Source organism: Athene noctua, chromosome 1 (genome assembly GCF_965140245.1).
Source record: "Athene noctua chromosome 1, bAthNoc1.hap1.1, whole genome shotgun sequence".
In the NCBI taxonomy this organism is placed as follows: Eukaryota; Metazoa; Chordata; class Aves; order Strigiformes; family Strigidae; genus Athene; species Athene noctua.
Window position 1 is genome coordinate 105,937,013 of NC_134037.1, and position 19,398 is coordinate 105,956,410.

The following is a 19,398-nucleotide window of genomic DNA, read 5'->3' on the forward strand; positions in this document are numbered from 1 at the left end:
CACAGTAACACACACACACATACCTTTTATCACAGTTAACATCATCGGAGTGTTAACTCTTTGTCTTCCCAACAGTACTGCAGATGGTTACATTTATTTCTAAGATCCAAGATGGCTGCAGGATGCGTAGCTAAGATCCAGCACACCTTCACCAGCATACTCTGTGAAGTCAGGTGTTTACTATGGATTCTGTATTTACTACTTAATAAAATGACACAAATGTTACAGAGTCTTGTTATAGATGTAGAGGCATAAGGTTGAATCTTGCTTAGGATTTGGACAGAGGCTATGTGATCTGGCTAATCAGCTGGGGACATTCAGGCTGAGAAACCAATGGAACCCATATCAGTGTCAGGCACATCATCCCTTTGCACCCATTACAGACCTACTGTGTCTTAACCCAGTTAGCCCAAATTCCTTTTTGATTTCCTTCCTTCCTTGGGAAAGGCTTCTGACCTTTGAGCTAATATTTTAATATATTCAGGAATTTGAAATTTTACATATAATAAGTTATTTTCTGGTAGTTCAGATATAAACAACTCCAATACAAAATTTTAACTTTGGTATTCGGTCATTTTATTTTTAACTGAAAATATAATAAATAGAAAGACTTGAAAATTTTAAGCAACGTATTTCCATTTTTCATAACAATTTTGACACATCAATTATCTTGTAGGACTTTTTTTCCCGAAGGACTATGAATAGCCAATGTGGCTCACAAAGAGCAAAAGAAAGAGGGAGTACATCCCAGTAAGGTAGCAAATCAATCAATTACTTGAGTACATGCATAAATTCAGGCACCCAAGCCACCTTTAAGGTCAAGTTCCATGTTGTAGTCACTCATTCCAATATTTAATATCTAAAAAATGGAAGAAATAGCCAAAATGTAAAATACATAAAAAATCTTAATCAGAAGAAAATAGCCATTTTTCCAGGCCTGTATTCTGTGTTTATATGCCACCAGAAGTTCACCTTAAACATCTACCATACAGACTATAGCTGTTAGGAATTGTATTAATCTCTCTCAGAATAATAATAATAATAAAAAAATGTATGAATGACCTTTTGTTGACTACCAGTTGATGGACCTCTTATTTCTTAGACTAAAAACGCTTCACAATCAAATTCTGTAGAAAATCCAAGATCATTTCTTTTTCTCTGGCTCCTGATGGGTTAGTAGCACTACAGGGCCTTCATGTGCTTTTCCATATAACCTTATGCTCAATTCAGGTTTTGTCCTTGACATAAATACGGAAAGTTTTTGTCTTACAGAAACATGACCCTCCTTGTTGGACACTCTCAGTCTGAGCACTTCAGTTACTCTATGAACTTCCCGCAATTCGTGATTTAACTCTCGCTTCTTTCACCCAGAGCACCTGTGGCTCTAAACCAAATCAAACTCTACCTAGTGTCACACTTGCACTCCAGAGGAAAGATCACTGAGGAATGATCTTTTTACTTCTACAAGGATCATAAGAGACCGTGGTCTATATGGAATAGAGTATTGATGACCCTGCACATACTCAGTCATAGTCAGATGTGTGACAAAGTCCAATGAAATCCTATTAGGGAGTAATACAAATGACAGCGCTTAAAGAATACAGTCAGTTTCTAATTAAACAGCAATAAATCTGCTCAGAAATTACAGAATTCATCACCAGAACAGGAATCTCAAGATCTTTCAGAAGAGTCTCATTTTAACAGACCTGTTGTCCACTGAACCAACAACTCCGTTGCGTACAGACAAGATATCTCACCAACTTAAGTACTATTAAAAGATGATTATGCACTGAGCTTTCCTGAAATTGTATAACATTTGCATGGTATAACACATACTCTTACTTGTTCACTGCAGTCTGATTCAAAGTGCTATAAATATGTTTGCCCTTTCTGCTAAGCCCGCCTAAGGGATTAGCAACCCCCCAAAAGTTCAGTTGAATATTAACTGCATTAACTTTGCAGACTGTAACATACTGTTACACTCAAACAGCCTACGGTGCAGTATGGATGACTTGCTTCTTGCTTAATAAAAAATGTTTTCATGCAAAGCCCTATTGCTAGAAAAAAGAATTTGCTCTGTCAAAGGGGGTGACCTCTTCCATTTAACTTCATGAGGCAAACAAATAAAAGAAAGATCTTAACAGGGATGTCCAGAGAAATGATTATCATTTTGTCTGTCAAACCAGATGGACTTCCCTTGGCAACACAGCACCAGCTTCACTCTACATTAGAAATTAAGTCAGTTCACATGAAAAAAACCCTGTGAAATACAGTAGCAAAGTGTTGTCTACTGTGGTAGTGTGAAGTTAAAAACTAGAAAAGAAGTATGACTGTTAGCTTACTTATTTTGTTAATTGTTGTGCTTTGCGTGCCAGCTCCCATAAAAACCACATGTGCCAAAATACTTTCCAGCACAAAGTTATATAGCAGACAAATAAAAGGAACAGGAAATGTTTAAAAGCTGGAAGACAGAGAGTTGACAGAAGTGTAAAAGGGAGCTGACTTGATAGCTAATGCCAAAAGTCAAGGAAGAGCAGGTTCTTAAACCTCTTAAGTAAAACCCTCCCAGGTAGAGACAGAGGGTAACTGGCAGTATCTGATCAAAAGATGAAGAAAGGAAAGGAGAAAAAGTAAAATGAAAATGGCTGGGACCGGTTTCTGAAGGTTACAAGGTATAAAGTGGGACCAGTAGAGTTGCTTTAAGTACCCAGTAGATTGTGAAAGTACTTGCAAAGATTAAAAAACCCTCTTACATTATAATCACAGTAATAAAAAAATGTAGAACATATCTGTTATCTGCTGAACAGAGAAATTGCATAATACCTTTTCTTTGCTTTAAAAAAAAAAAAAAATAGATGAAACAAACCTTCTCTATGTTGCTGCGGGAACATGCAACAACTCTCAAAAAGACCTTGATACTGAACACTGAAATGAAGCCTTTCTCATTCGGTTTTCAGGGATCTCATATGTATCAGTTGTAAAAACGCACTCTCCCATACAAAGAGACCTGGGTGTAACCAGAAACTAATCAAAACTTTAAGAATTAGAAACTGTATTTCTCCATAATACTGTACACTTACTTGCTTCTGCCATTCCCCATCACCATTATTTTGTCTAGAATTGGAGACCAACAATAGATGTTGGTAAATACGCAAGAACTTAAACTGCAGAGACCCTCAGACCACCGCATTAAACTGGAATTAAAGCTTTACAGGAAAAAAGAGAAATGTTCCACTCCCTGCAATTGCCTCCCTCCCTTATACACACACACTGCACACCTGCTACCCACCGGCCAGATGGGACTGAATTCTCCTGAATCAGATCTTGGATTTTTAAGCTCAGCTTGAGTTCAATTGGATTTCAAGACATCAAAATATATTTCACATTTTAAAAAAGCATTTCACAATTTAAAAATTACGTCGGTGTCCAGGAGCTGCTAGTTTCAGTGTCTGCACAATTAGATACATATTAAAGTGGCATTATTGCTCCAAATGTACTAATACCAATAAATAAAATGCAGCTTTGCAACAACATTTAATTTAATTACATATGTTCACCTAATGCATTAAAACCAGAAACAAACTGATTTGATATCATCAGCATGTTAAACGAGATTGGGAATTTAGGTAATCCGTAGTGACCGGTAATGTTTTTTTAAAAGTCCATAAAGGCAATTTAGCAGCCCAAACTCACTTAAATGTTGTAGGAACTGGCCCTTAATGCACAGGTATCATAAAATATTAACACATGTTAAGAAAAAACTGGGAAGCATTATATTCCTAGAGAATTTGCTAAGCTTGCATAATGCAACATCTATCATCAGTAAAGTTTCTTCAGTTAAGAGACCTCTACCCTGCACTTCAGGAGGAGGTGTCTCTCTCTCTCTACTCCAGCAGCACAGCTCCACTGAGTCCCTGTTTCCTGCACTTCAGTGGGCTGCTCGCAACCGGCAAAGTCACATTTTTAATTGGGACCAGCCTCTGAACAAGTCTTTCTCGACCTTTTCCATCAATCCTGAAACTGATTTGAGACTTGCAGGGGGTTAAAAAGTTGTCAGCCAGCAGCAAGACGTTCTCTGCAGAAACTGTGGGCATCTGGAAGCTGCTGCCAGTGGTGTTCCGCCAGAGCCATATCTGGCAAGCACCAAGGCGCAGAAACGCAAGTCCTCCTTGCTTGGCCAGCCTTGGACTGACCTTTAGTCGTAACGGGGAACAGGAGTTTTGTTAGTGAACACAGAGTTCTGGTCTACACATTTTTTAAATTGATTATTTTATTGATGTAAAGTGCCCAGGTGCCCTCATGACAGTCACTAATATGGATTTTGAAAATAAAATTAATTAAGGGCCAGTCTGGACCACCTTTACTGTCATCATGTAGTACCCTTTTCTACAAGTAACAATGCTATCAACCGGTGAGCACAAGTATAGTGTTTGTAGAGTATTTCATTACATCTCAAAACACTTGACTATGGAGGTCAAGATCACTGTCACCTATCTATGCGCGCGCACACACACACACACACACACACTCGCTCACTCTTCTCTCCTACCTTCCAAAAGGGGAACTGAAGCACAGAAAACTTAACCAACAAAAGTCCGTGGTCGGAGTGCCAGCTGTGCCGCACGGGGCTCCGTCCCTCCGGACCGCAGCGGGAGCATGGCACGGCGCGAGCCTGAGCGGGAGCAGAGCAGCCTGGCACACAGGCTAATCTGAATTACACTCATCCAGCCCTTGAAATGGTTCCTCATTAGCTGCGGGTTAATGGAGTCCCAATGAGTAGTGTTATTTTCATCCCCTGCCTACTGAACACAAAATTCATTTGCAAATATCCTGTAAAATACTGCAAAGCAAGCCAAAGAGATATGACAACATAAGAGGCATACTATTTATGGAATGCACTTACCGTCATTTAGAAAAGGAAGCTGACATGAGCAACAGCCTAAATTTAGCAACACATTTAGTTTTTATTCACTAGTCACAATGACAGCATTTTAGAAGGCTACCGCACACCTTGTGCACCGAAAGGTTCCACTGAAATCAAGACAGACTTTGATCTGAAAGGAATTCGGGATCAGCTCCTTAATGAATACAACACTGAGTTAAATTAAGGCAATCACCATCTTGACTTTCTATTCCAAGTAGATATAAAATTACATTGATTGCAGGAAATGGTGGCATTCAAACAATATTGCAATGGCCAAAGCCTGAAAGCTAAATTCATTGTCGAGCTAAACTAGGCTTTCAGAGGGCACCATTTGATTTGAGGGAAAAAAGCATCTACAAACCACATATTTTCAATTAATAGTTTAAAAGGCACAGAGTAAGAAAGGAAAAACACTGGTCAATATGCCATATGCCACTCAGATAAGCAGTGCCTTTGCATATAGATGTAGATACTCTGTGTGTGTATATATATATATACACACACACAGGTGGGTGCATGCATGTGTTTTGTTTTTGGTTTTTTTTAAGGCAGGCTGTACTACAAAGGCCAAATTTGAGATCCATAAAGACACAATGTATTTCAGAACAGCCTAAGAATGCCCTTTTACCCACACTGTCTTTAATTCAAAAGTAATTTCAAATCAACAGCGTACAAAGTTAAACCTAGTTCTCCTGAAAACTCAGAAAAAGAATTAATTCGAACCCTTACCTTTGGCACCTTAAAGACTTTTGGCCATGACTTACCTGTATAAATAGAAAGAACTAATTTACTACAGAAATGCCCATGGGCAAACATGTTCTGGCTAATGAAGTGTTCAGCTTTTGCATGATTAACCAGCTGGTGGGGGTGGTGTAAAAATCACAGGGCATAAAATAATAAGAAAAATTGATTAGCAGCTCTCTTTTATAGCACTCTATGAAAATTTTCCTTATTTTTGCTCAGCAGTTTGGAAAGGAACTGTACAGAAAGATAGACTCAAATGACTTACCAAGGAGCCAGGCAGAGACTGCACCAGGCACTCACTCCTCCACGACCTGCATCGCAGAGAGGTTCAAGTGAAAAGCAAGATACCAACCAGCACCACGGCTGGATTACTTACACAACAAGTCCTGCCACTAGTCATAAAGGTAATTTTCAACTATATTGTGAAAGACATTATATAAAGTTAAAAACTATGACTGTGCTTTGAGTCAGTTCAGTTTCTTCCCCAGCGCTCTACACTTGAGCACCTTAGCTGGCTACAGCTCATCCTGTAAGCCAATTTAAGAACTGTCCCCATATGAGCTAAGGGATTTATATGCTACTTAGAAATAATGCACACATTTAGGTGATGCTACATAAAGAAGATGGGTTTTGCAATCATTAAGGACAAAAATCCCCTTGCCCTTCCCATCCTGTACAAGGGGTTTCTTACAAGCTCACATGCTCTGCCCTCAAAATAGGACCTAATTAGTGTACAAATACTTGGCAGACAGGTCACAAAAACAAATTTATCATTAACTATCCCCTAAACCAATGCAGGTTATCCTGAAGCAGCTCCACTTCATACACATTTGCTCTAGGTCCCTTCGGCTGGGATACAACTGGCACATAACAGTTTCTTTAAGGAAAACCACATATTTTTATGGCACAGGATTACTTCAGAAATATCAAACAGCTGTTCATATAAAGCATATGCACCAGTAATAAGAAACCACAAAAATTTAAACTACAGATAATTTGCAATAGGCCACAGTAATAGTCACAGTCCTCTTTACCTTCATTACTTCTATGGCAAATGCATGTTTTACACCTATTTATTAGCTTTTAAAAAATGGCTTATAGCTATGTATCATGGGAGAAGCAGGCAAAGGATATGCATCTCAGGGATATGCAATGTGTTCCAGCCCTGGGGATGCAGCCATCACTTCAATGCTGGGACTTCATGGGTTGGGAACCTGTGTTAACTCACTTTGGCAATATATAAGTAGTCACCTTGCACCCATGGTTGATTTCTAACCACAACCAGATATTGCCTCCCTGAGCTTCCCCTCTTACAGTATACAGTGGCATACAATATACCTTCATGTGCTCAGCTACCTGGATATGAATTCAGTTCTTAAATCATGCTGGTATACCGTGCATGCTGCGGCTCAAATTATTCAATCATACCATGGGATTCTTTGTGAGGAGCAACAGTTTTACCTGAAGTGAGAGTTATCGTGAGAAGAACCAAAGCAGAACTCTGAAACCTTTTTTCCTTCTTTCCACTACTCCTCCATTTATCTTAATTACCACTTTCTGGGGAAGACAATATCCCTTTAAATGCACCAAAAGAGATTTTTCCATGCTGTTTCCCTATAGGAGCCAGGAAGATTATCCCGAGAACAGATTGCTTCATGCATACACAATATACTCCACCCAAAAATTCACACCAAAGAACTGGTCAAGCTTATGGAAGTTAGATTAACTCTACAAATACTCCATAGAGGTCTTCCTTTCTTACCACATATACCTGAGAAAGCTCGTCACTACCTTCAGGGTCAGTCAAGACTGCTGAAATCAGAGGTTTTTGCATGTTTTCAAGGTGTTGCTGGATAGGTGGATCCTCCTACACTTGCACAGCTTTTGCTTTTGAGCCTCCTCTAACCTTTTGGAAACATTTCTACATATTAACACTTAAGAAAGTGGGCATAGAGCTGACACAAGCAAACAGAAAGAGAGGAAAACTGAAAACACTGCCAGAAAGTGACATTTCCCTCAGTACCTCAGTGCCACCTCCAGATAGAATTCACAATAAAATAGAAGTTTCTAGTTAAGTGAGAGGTGGTATTAAATTCCACTTGAGTCTAATCTCTATAGTCATATTTGAATCATGAGCAATTTCTAAAACATCAGGTATTTCTAACTCTGATCACCTGGGACCGTGACAACATTGGAGCTTGTAAACCGTGTTTGAAGCTCTTTTGAAAGATGTCAACAGCCTAATATGGTAACAACACAATTTATTAATTGCAGCCATACTTGCTAAGAAATTATGCTGTGGACTATGTAAGTAACATCATAATTTTGGCTAGCCTACTTGTTTAAAAAGTAAAATTTTTAAAAAATGCCTATTTGCCATAGAGAGTGAATGCTTGTTAAAATCATATTGCCTTAGAGGAATTCAGAATTCAGCTACAAGGCACAGCTGATTTACAGATGGAAAACACTAATTCTTCAGACCTGTACTTTGTACTCCAAAAGCTTTATTTAATTATCTGTTTGTTTACTTATGAGCAATCGCTTTGGAAGAGCCCCCCAGTGAGTATATGCTGTGTGCTCTGCAAAGGGGTCAAGCACAAGATAGAGGCTGAGGACTACAGATTTAACTTCAAAGAACAAGCATACACAAAGGTATTTAGGTGCCTAATTCCATTTATATCAACTCTCAGTGAAACTGATAGGGACTAAGCACCTCTGAGGACACGATCCTTTGTCATGAACATGTATTCCTCATCTGGATGCAGGTCCGTGATTTTTTCGGACAACAAAACAACAGAAAATGAAAACCATTTTGCTCCGTTCCCTCCTTATCCTCTCCTATATTGGAGTTTCTCTAAGGTTGACCATGGTTCCCAGTAGAGGACACACAGCCAAACAGGCTGGTCTAATTAACTGGACTTTTTCATACTAATTAGTAACAACAAGAGCATAAAGCAATCAATAGGACACCTTATGCCACTACTGCTTAAGTCTGCTTTGACTACCTCTGGTTCAGCCGTACCCTTGAAGCATATTTGGAGGGTTCTTCCTGCCACCCTCCCACACAGCATCAATTTTTAGTGAGGATAATCTTTCCTATTATACTAGAAATTGATAAACAACATTGTTAACCTATGTGATGCAGCTAAAAATCAGGTGCAAAGAGCATATCGAGGAAACAAAGGATTTTTTGTTATAAAGTCTTTTGATTACCTCTAACATGATTATAAACTTGACCAATGAGTAACATAGTATGATATTCATCCCATTGCAAACAAGTTGCATAGACTTGTGTAACACACACGTCCTACTCAGGCTCAAGGGAACCATGCTCTGTTGCTTCACTGTACGTTCAGCAATTTAATTCTAACTTTGTATGAAAAAACAACAATTTATTCAAAAGTCATTTTAAACTCTTTCTAAATAACTTCTGGAGGACAGCTGGCAAAAAAGTAGCATGTTTGTATAAGAGATAAATACAGAAAACCTGTAAACCATCTTCTCCAGCTGAGAGACCAAACTGCTAAAATTAGTTCCTGGAATTTCTCCTTTGGGTGCCAGTTTGAGTCTTGTTCCAAATGACCACTAACTAACAATCCTCCTGACTTTGAAATAATCCACAACTAGCCAGGAAGAGATATTTGCTGATTAGGTGCATACAACCCCCTCGCAAAACATCACATATTTGTAACCTTATTTTAAAAAATGCACTTTTGCTCCAGCGTCCTGAAAAACTGTACAAACACAAAGAACTCAGATGCCCTCTCAATCCCCATTGGAAGTGACAAGTGAGTCCTTCTAAAATTGCAGACACATGCTGTCAAGTGCAGGTGTTTGTAAACAAGTTTGGAAATGTTTCTAATTATAAACCATAAGAGTTAAAATTAGAAGTCCAATCCGCTAGCTTTAAAAAAAGAACTTCCAAAAGGGTTCATCTAAATGAAAGCAACCAGTGATGTTTAATTTAGTCACAAGAGCAGAATTTCTGTGCAGAAAGGCATACTGCTTTTCACCAATCTTTCCACTATCAGTCAGTACATTTCTTACTTTAAAAAAAAAAAAGTATTTGATAAGACTTTTAGTTTGCTGTCCTACTATGATACTGTATATTTGAAGGTGCTATCCAAAAATACCCTACTCACAGGTCTCCCGCATTTCATGTAATTAAAAAGAAGAAAAAATACGTTCCCCAAACTTCTGAATCTGTCTTGGCTGCCAAAATCAAAATTGAACTTTTATGGGAACTTCCCACATTGACCTTCTGAGAACTCAAACCAAACTCTGCTTGAAGGAGCCTTACTCTTCTGGATGAAGTTCTCCCTGATAACCTCACCTACTGCAAAGCTTGGCTTACCCTGTCCTGGCCCAAACTGCCATGGGATAAAACTGGGGAGGGCAATGCTGACACTGAGCTGGTGGTGTCTCTGTCTTGCTTTCACCACTCTGGTGTGGAGGTCAGAAATGTAGCTCTAGGAAGCCACATACTTTGACCAACACCTCAGACAGAGGTTGGCAGAAGGCTATGTCTGCAGTCCATGCAACCGCAATTTATGTTTATAAAACACTATGATGAGATAGTGCAGGCAAAATGATGGACATTACCTCTGTGAAAGCTCTGGGAGAAAGCAGAGCTTCTAACAGACTCAAGGGGATATGGCCTCTCTTTTTAGGGAAAAAAAGTCTAATACTGAAATCTCTTGATCTTCACATTATTTCTTAAGGGAAATGTAACAGCACATTTGAGCATGTCAGAGTAACTTCGGCTGATTGCAAGTGAGCAAACATGAAATAATTTCAGAGAGGCTTGACTATGGCCTTCCTTCAAGCAAGGGATAGTCTCTTGCCACACTGTCCTGAAAAAGCTGGAATGGGAAATGGATTAAACAGTGATGACCTGCTCCAGGAACAAGATGGGACTTGCCCTGGTCAGCAGACACCCTTCTACTCCCCACCTATAGCATAGGCAAGCGCTGTGAGGGGCAGGGGAAAAACAGGTCTTTGGCTCCTGCACAGTAGGGCTCTTCCTCCTCCTCCTCCTCCTCCTTCTCCATTGAGATGTTATATGACAGAGGAAAAGCCCAAACCCATCCTCCTCAAAAACCAGGACGAAAGTAAACTGCTCTTGCCCCATCACATTGGGGGAGGTATTTCACATAATAACCACTATGCAATCCTTCCTTTTTCTCCCCTTCCTTTTCTTCTATAATAGCAGTTTCCCCATTTTTTCTGGATGGCATTTTGGAACTCACTGCCTTCAACAAACATGATCGTACCAGTTTAGTGCCTATCTTGTAGCTAGCAAGCACAGTGCTGCATCAGGATGAGAATACAAATGTGCTTTCAAACTGGGAGCCTTGCAGGTGGTGCTTCCTTTGCCGCAAGCCATCGATAGAACCTGGAATTGCTTATCAGTTGAGCCAAACCCTTTTTACTGATGTGAGTAAGGACTGGAGAAACCCAGTTCTCCACTGAGGTGAAGGGACCACAGTAAGCAGGAGCAGAGTGAAGGCACACCTCAAACTGATGGTCGCTCCCTCTTTCCCTTGGCTTGGGTACCTCATTCTCCCCTTTCCCGGCTGGTGCGGTGAGAGCTCCCCCTCCTGTTCCAGTCTAACCAGTGTTAGACCTTGTCCTACTGGAAGTGTGGCCTGAGTGAAGAGAACAGGTTCAAAGGCAATACCAGTGAGCTAGGTTTCCAGCTAGAAACTGGCACCAAAATTAATTCCCTGAGGGGAAAACAGTATAATCTTCCAATTAAAATCTATGTAAATGTATTTCTTTATTAAACTAAATATATGTGCACATGCACAGATTTGTATACTTACTCTGGCACATACATACTACATAAATATCATGTGTATACATATATATGCGCACAGACACACAGATATAGCATTGCAAATACTTAATCCTTAACCTCATTGCTACTTTAATTCAAACTACAAAAATCATTCATTTCTACAAGCCCATCTAACTTCCGAAAAATCTAAGCTTCTGCATGTACCTGTACTGTGTTCAGCTGGAAAAACATTTTTGCCTAAATGAATACATATTGGAGCTTGTTTGCCATTTTTTTTTTAAAAAAAAACAGCCTTTCCACTGGGTTTATAAATATTTTAATTAACAATATGTATGTCTAGGAGATTCTGCATCAAAGTCTAGATCAGATAGGCCAATTAACCCATTACAGTTTTTTCTAAGATATTAGATGAAAGAAAATACATTTAGGAAATGCTTAATCAGATTTAAATTAAGCATTTGAGTGCTAAAATAATCTCAGATAGTGATTTATTTCTAATATTTTCTGCATGCTCAAAATGAAAGCATGAAGAGCAGCGCAATTGCATATATCTTCTACCAAAAATAGCTGAAAAATACTATAGAAAAGTGCCTGCTGGGTGGGTTATAAAAGTAAAGTATAATCCATTAACTGCTAATTAGAAGCATCAGAAGCAGGCTTTGCTGCAACAAGAGCTGGCCCCTAAGTAGATGTTTCTGTAACCATTTAAAGGCACAGGGTTTCTCCAGTTGCTGAGAATGGAGCTTGTATAGTTTCAGCATAAAGGCCATGTGAAAAGAGGCTATGGCACTTGGCCATGTTACCCAGCTGTTTTCTAAATATGATGACAGGTGCCATTTTTTCCATTTGATCATGGAACGTAATACATCTTCAAACAAATTTTCCCCAACTAGTCTGGTGCAGTTACATTTCAGAGATTCAAATATAAGAAAGTTTTTTTTTTCTCTGACAGACACATATTGCAGAGTCTTTGGCAGATATTTCATTATATGCCTTCTTCTCAAAGCTGGTTTTTGCTATATGTATTATTTTTCTTTTTACTGCTGTTGTAGGAGGAAAAGAATAAGTACTTGGGCAAAGGATTTAATTCTGAAGGATTTTTTAAATATAAAAAGAAGAAAAAAGGAAAAAGCAACTACTATTTATAATTAGACTTAATAAATTTGCCTTGCAATACGGAAGGATTCTCTTCCTCTCGGTCCGCTACTTCTAAAAGGATGAGAAGTATTCCCATAATTTCTCCTATCCTTTATCTGACTAAATACCTGCTCAAACCAAGCTCCTTTCGAACTACCGAAGGCCAAAAAAGGCCTTTTTATCCAGTTGCCTATCAAAAGGCCTTAAGGGGTCAGGGCAAAAAAAAAAGGTAAAGACAAAAGAAATGCCAGTACCAGAGCTCCCTGCAAAAGTAGCCAAGACACAGAAAGCGGCAATTATGGACATGAGCAACAAAGAGATGATGCCTTGAAATGGATGACAGGTTCCAAACCCCAGCCATGCTGGATGCGGAGCCAAAGGGAGCTTGGCTTCCTCCAGGGCTTGAGTGGCCTTGAGCAGTGGATGATGACAGGATACAAGCCAGGCTGCGTAACTTGAAGAATCAGGAAAAAAAACAAGCTTTAACTCACTTCCCCTGTTAAGAAAAGAGACGTAGCTAGCTAGAGTGAGGGGAAATAGTTCAGGTCAACATTTTGGGCTTTTCATCTACATGGACCAACCAACTAGTAAACAAAGAAAGAAAGTTTGTGTGGGGCAGGAAATGAGGGCATTTAGGTTTTTCCTCTCTGCCCTATTTTCATCTACAAACAGAGAAGAAACTTGTTTCTTTCTTTTAAAATGGTGAAAGAGGTTCATCCATTAAGAAAAACTAAGATGGTAAAGAATAATTTTCTGAAGTTAAACATCTAAGAAACAATAAAACTATGACTACAGTAGAAATAATGACATTAAATTTAGCTTAAACCAATGTCTTAAATATTTGTTAACCCTGGCAGCAGCTTTCGCAAGCTAGATGAGTATATCTTTCATTCTGTATGAAAGAAAACAACCGTAAAATGCCCCAAAGCCATGGAAGGAGTCAAAGACATGATTAGTAGTTCAGAAGTTATCTGATTCGGGTCACATGGTGTTCCAAAAACCCTACCTAAATATAGCATGCAAGAGATCCGCACAAAGAGCAATCCCATCATGGGAGCAAACTAAAACTCTCCTCAAAATTAATTAGGGTTATTTTGAGGCAACCAAAGGAAAGCAAGGAGGAAAAAAAATGAGCCCTGCCCAGTTCTGCAAGAGCAGATGTCACTGGTGCAGACAAACCGTGGTTTGCAGCCCAGGCACGTAGGGACATGCTTCGGTTCCTGGGGGAAACCCCACACAACACTAACATGGAAGGTTGGTGGAGGGCACTGTGTGGCTGTATTAAGGAATATAGCTTGTTGGGGAAGAGAACGATCCTGCCAGTAAAGGGAGCAGTGGGTAATATGGGCATAAATACCCAGGCGGGAAGCCAATGTGTAAGTTTCTTCTGTAACTGTTAATAGCATTCTTCTAACAGAGAAAACAAACACATTTTGGAAAGGGAAAGTCCATGTGAATTATACGCCCAGCACAGACCAAGATTCTGGGAAAAGCTAATGCTCCCCAAGACAGAATGGAAAGAAAATTCCCTGTCGGAAGTTGTTACCTCTGAAAGCTTCCATTAGGATTGGCCCTGGCCAGGGCAATGCCTTAAATGCAGCCTATAGAGCTAATTCTAACAGCCCACCCTGTGTTTTGGCATCAGAAGCAACCACATGGAAAAGCATACAAAAGATCTTCAAAAGGCATCAGGAGAAAAGGAGGAGCATTCCTTGGCTCTCTCAGGTTTCTTTTGGTCCTTCTCTATAAAATAGCAATGCCATTTCCTACATTTATTTCCTCGACACCAAATTGTCATTCGACTTCTGACCACCACTGACCTACAGGCTGGTTTCAGCAAGCTGCCCCAGTTTATAATTTCCCTATGAAACCTTTCTTTAAAAATTTTAAAAGTCTGCTGCGAAGGCCATGGTGAAGGTTTTAAGATGACCACAATGACAGATTTACCTTGGCATCACCTTTGTTCCCATGGGGAACCCCATTCTTCGCTCAAGCATTCTTCACTCCAGCATTAGAACAAGCAGGACAACATAGATGTTACCTTGGAGGCCAAGGCAAAGCTGAAGCACGTGTTAACAGAGAGCAGGGGAGAGAGCAAGGGAAAGCTGAGGAGAGGCAGGTGTTGTGAGGAGGGCTGCTGTCAGCGGGTGGAGAGCAGGCTCTCAGGCCCAAACCGTGTAGCAGGTGCTCCAGAAGGCAGGTAACGCACAGTCTGAGTGCGTGTGGGACACAAACTGCAAATTTCGGCTTGAACGCTTCAGGCCATTAGCAGGTGCTTCAGGCAGTCATCCAAATCAAAGTAAGGAAGTGGAAAGAGCCAAATGCTGGTTAAAGAGGTTTGCAACCGGGCAGATAAAGCTGTTTCCCAGGTTGTGGGAGCAGCTAGTAAGAAAAAAAGAAACAAACAAAAAGCATATGCAATTTTTGTAAAAAAGGCTGCGTTGGGGATTTTACTATCCTGTACTCAAGTCCTGAGATGCAAATGTTGGCTGGGATGCTGAGATCAGCAGTTCTATGTCCTCAGGTGGTTAGAGACAAGACAGAAAAGAGCTGGCATTTGGGGGAAAATAGAGGGCCCATTTGATAACGCTTCACTTGAGCGTACAAGGGTTTCCCCTGTGGGTACTGTCCCAAAGAAAGCTCCAGGCAAGTTTAGACTGGTTCATTACTTGTCACATCCAGAAGGTAAGTCAGTTAATGATTACACTGACTCCCCTTTGACTTCAGTTTCATGTGTTTTCAATCTGAGAACTGTGCTCTCATCAAGTCAAATACCACTCATAACAAACATAAATACAGAGGGTATCTGCTTTTCAGTTTCTCACAGGATATCTACAGTGATTTTGTTTGTCAGGATTTCACTGGTGGTTTGCAAACAGTATTTCTGGTAGCTAATACACAGCACTTACAACCTGTGTTGTGGGGGGTGCCACTATATTAAAGTACAGGTCAGAGACCTAGATCTGGCACTTGCTTTATAAGGATTAGTCTCCAAAGGGCCCAATAGTGGGGCCTTTAAGGTTTCCTTATAAAACCTGAATACCTACTTCCTCAAGAGTTAATTCCCTGAGGTCTCCTCACCCTGGAACAACACTACTTGGTTTTGTTGCTTTAAACAAACATAACAAATAGGACTGGCTACTCCAAACAGTTGTTGATGCAGGCTAGCTATATCAGCCAATGATAGTGTATTTAAATCAGATGGTCACTTGAACATTATTGGTAAAGTTCTCCTCGCTGAGGGTTGCATCCTTTGCCAGAGGCTAGCAGGCTTGACAGAAGGAGAGAAACAAATTCCTTTCATCAGAGTAACATGAGTCAATATGTGGAAAGATACTTCCATCTGCTCTGTGTTTCTGGTAACATGACATTACCGTATAATTTGGTATACATTTCTAACAGAATAGATAAAACAAGATGGCTCGGCAAATATTGTTTATGTTCCACATCTACAGGAAGTTCTCTCAAACCATTTTCAATGTACGGCACTATATGAGCAGCTAAGACTCGCAACGGAAATGCTGGAGGGAAAAACATGTTGCTGTTTATTTCAGAGAGTTATGGCACAGACAGACATCTATGGTGCACTTTCTAAAAAGAAACACATTATATCTCTCAAAGTGCTCTACCAAGAGGCACATTTGGTCAGCTACAGAAATCACCAAAGGAACCTGCTGTGTCCAGCAACTCGCGGACACACACAACTTACTAGACATAACCCATCAGTAGAGTGGCCTGTGCTCTTTCCGCATAAATTTTGTGTCCCTGTATGTTACCAGAGCCCTGGGACTTTCATGGTCTGTGGGCAGCAAATCGGCTGAGCCAAAAGGGAAGGTTCCACCTGACTAGGCCAGTAGGAGCTATATTAAGCTTGTCTCAGCTCGAGGTCATACTGCACATTTTGAAGGCTGCTTTCTTGGTAGTTGGTCAAACAATCAGTGTCCAGAAATTAAGAACCTAACTCTTATAACACCCATAATACACAGAACACTTCTGAAGTTCAGACCCTACATATGTAAAGGTTTTAACTTCTAAAATGTTTGACCAAAGCCATTTCTTTCAGGACCAATCAGGCTCTTGGGTTTGTTAAGCAGTTGCTTCGTGTCTCATTTCTAGTAGGCTGATGGTAGCCCTGCAGCCAAGAATTCATTTTCACGATTCCAAAACATTTTTTGATACTTCCTGACCAAATGGCTTTGCAGTGGAAATCGGTTTCTGCCACCATCTGTTGTTACATAGTTTGGAAGTGCTAGCATTTTCCTTCAAGAGGGAAGAAGTTGGGGAGGACGCATGGCCAGTCCCAATGGAATAGATATTCTTTCCCTCACTGTCACTTTATAGGGAAGGCTTGGCCTATTTCTCAGCAGCTGTGAAATTGTCATCAGCAGGATTCTTTACAAAGCTTGGTGGCATATGGAATATATTGCTCACTTAGTACTGTAAAAACAACCTTGCTGCAATAACTGAGCTAGGCAAAGAAAGCAGGTGCTTGATAAAAAAAAAAAAATCCATCATGCATCAAGCCTCTATAGACTTTGTAGAAACTCTAGACAAGGATATTTTGGAGACAATTATGTTTTTGAATAAACAAAATCATATTTCGAAGCTCCCAGGCTTCAGAGGTGGGACAGTCCTTTAAAAACGAGCAGGTGAAATCACCATGTCACAGGGTAACATCATATTCTGCCATTCACAAAGGTGACATTCACATTCCACACCGAAGGGAAGTGTCATCCCCTCTCTGTAAGACATTAAAATTGCAAGGGTCCAGTCTCCATTTATGATGCAATAAGAGACTATTTATTTAACATCAGTTTTAGGTCATCTCTTTTTGTCACAGCCTGGCCTTATTTTTACAGCTGTGGACTAGCCAAGAAGTAAGTTAAACAAAATAATAATAATAACACCCCCATGGCCTTCTGGTGACCATACACACTGAATTACAAATACAGAGCTAGAGTTGCAGGACTTCAAGTTCTCGTTACAGAAGACACCCAAAGAGCAACAAGAGAGAAGTAAGCTTGTTGAATTTGCTTGACTCTCAAGGGCAAAGTAGGCAACAGCATTTTCATACACTGCCAGGAAAAAAAAAAAAAAAAAAACCCACACCAAGAAAAAAAAAAAACTCTAAGAAAAACTGTCAGAAAAGGGATTATGAAGAGATGTAGTCAATGTCCGCACTGCTATATATTCCACAGTATATCTCCACTCAGCTATCCACATGCATACATACACATACATATTCACAGTCATCTGTGTACTGCTGTATCTAGCAGAACGGCCACAGCAGGTGAAACCAAAGGGCCACTTATGCTTATAGGCTTGTTGGGGACAATGGCAAACAGCAGATGCTTAGTGAAGGTCATGGGGCAGGCGTATAGTGACAATTCCCCAGACTACTCTTCCCAACATTCATCTATTTGCAGCTCAGAGACTTCCTTTAGCACAATACATACAATTTTTCCAGATTAGCAATCCGCTTTTAGAAATCTTCACTTGCAGTTACAGACGTTTTTTTAGAGCAAGCTTCTCCAGCTACACTGCACGTTTCTTGTAGTAAGTGAGCTTTTATATATCGATGTGGTGAAATCCAGACTGCTGCCCTCATTGCAGAGGAAAGGGCAACACAAGTATTTGGGCAGCAAGTGCTGCTTGAACTGCTATACAGGGTCTTCTGCACATAGTCCGGCAGGGAAGAGGGGTCTGCTGCAGCCGTAACATTGCACAGCAGGAAAGATCTTTCTGTGATGGTAGCAGTTTGGAAGTCCTGCCCTAGAGGTTGTTTTTAAGTGGCACATATACTAATATACTATACTAAGCCATAAATACAGATCTGTCATTGTTGGGGCTCTGAAACTACCCATTAGCATCCTGTCACCATTTAGAGAGGACAGAGTGGCCTTTTAGCAGAACGGGATAGGGAGCCCATGGCAGGACACCGAAGAAGTATCTACCAGCTACATGGACAATCATGGGACAGTGTCTACCTGTCATCTCCTCACAGTAACACACCGAGAGGGTCAGTGCTCTTCCAGAGGTGTCCAAAAAACTAGTTGTTCACAGTGCAATATGTTTGGTATTTATGCATCTCCTTATTGCACCAGTAGCTGCTGTATGCTTTACCACACAATAATGTGATCAAGCCAGAAAAAAAAAGGCTGAAGGAAAGAGCCAGTGCCCAAGAACAAAAGGCATTTTATTCATGTAACACACAAACCATAAAATAATACAGACTAAAGCCTACTGTCTAACTAAGCAGGCTTAAATAACACTTAGCTCTTTTATAGTGCTTTTAATCCAGAAATCTCAAAATATTTTACAAAGGTGTGCAGACTGGGGAAGAGCCAGAATGCAACACACCCCCTGACTCCCAAGCATTTGCTCTTTCCATTAGACTACATCACTGCCTCCAGGCATGAGCACACTTCTCTTACAGTTGCCGTGGAAAGGTGTATACATGCACCAAAGGAATAGTTCTTCCTTCATTTTCTATACACTGATTGCTTTTAATATCTTGTTTCAAACACTTTGTGTTTAAAAATAATAGCTCACAATGCACCTATGCTACTCTCACTACTACTAGACACATAAGTAATACTTCATGTAAGATGTAATCCTCCTTTTTACAGTAGGAAAGCAGACGATAATCAGACTATAAATGCCTCTTCTCAAAACTTTTATTGTCTTCCATGTAAAAAGGAAAAAATAGATTTAACGATCATCAAGACAAAATAAAAATTATTATGATAGGAGGAAACAAAGAGAAAACCGTGAAGAGTTTGCTAGAAATAGG

The 19,398-nt window shown here is 40.0% G+C and overlaps 1 protein-coding gene across 9 annotated transcripts in view; it reads right to left on the minus strand.

The window, feature by feature from the left end:
* Positions 1 to 19,398, minus strand: part of ESRRG (estrogen related receptor gamma) — a 408,336-nt gene that overhangs the window by 348,426 nt on the left and 40,512 nt on the right. For 3 of the 9 annotated variants that reach the window (XM_074897229.1, XM_074897227.1, XM_074897219.1), the window contains exon 2: positions 5,934 to 5,979. The exons of the other annotated variants lie outside the window; for them this stretch is intronic. Coding sequence is in view for 1 of the 3 variants with exons in the window: in XM_074897219.1 (XP_074753320.1) it covers positions 5,934 to 5,979 (46 nt within the window). In the remaining 2 variants the exon portion in view is untranslated. The remainder of the gene's footprint in view (positions 1 to 5,933; positions 5,980 to 19,398) is intronic. 9 annotated transcript variants of the gene reach the window in all.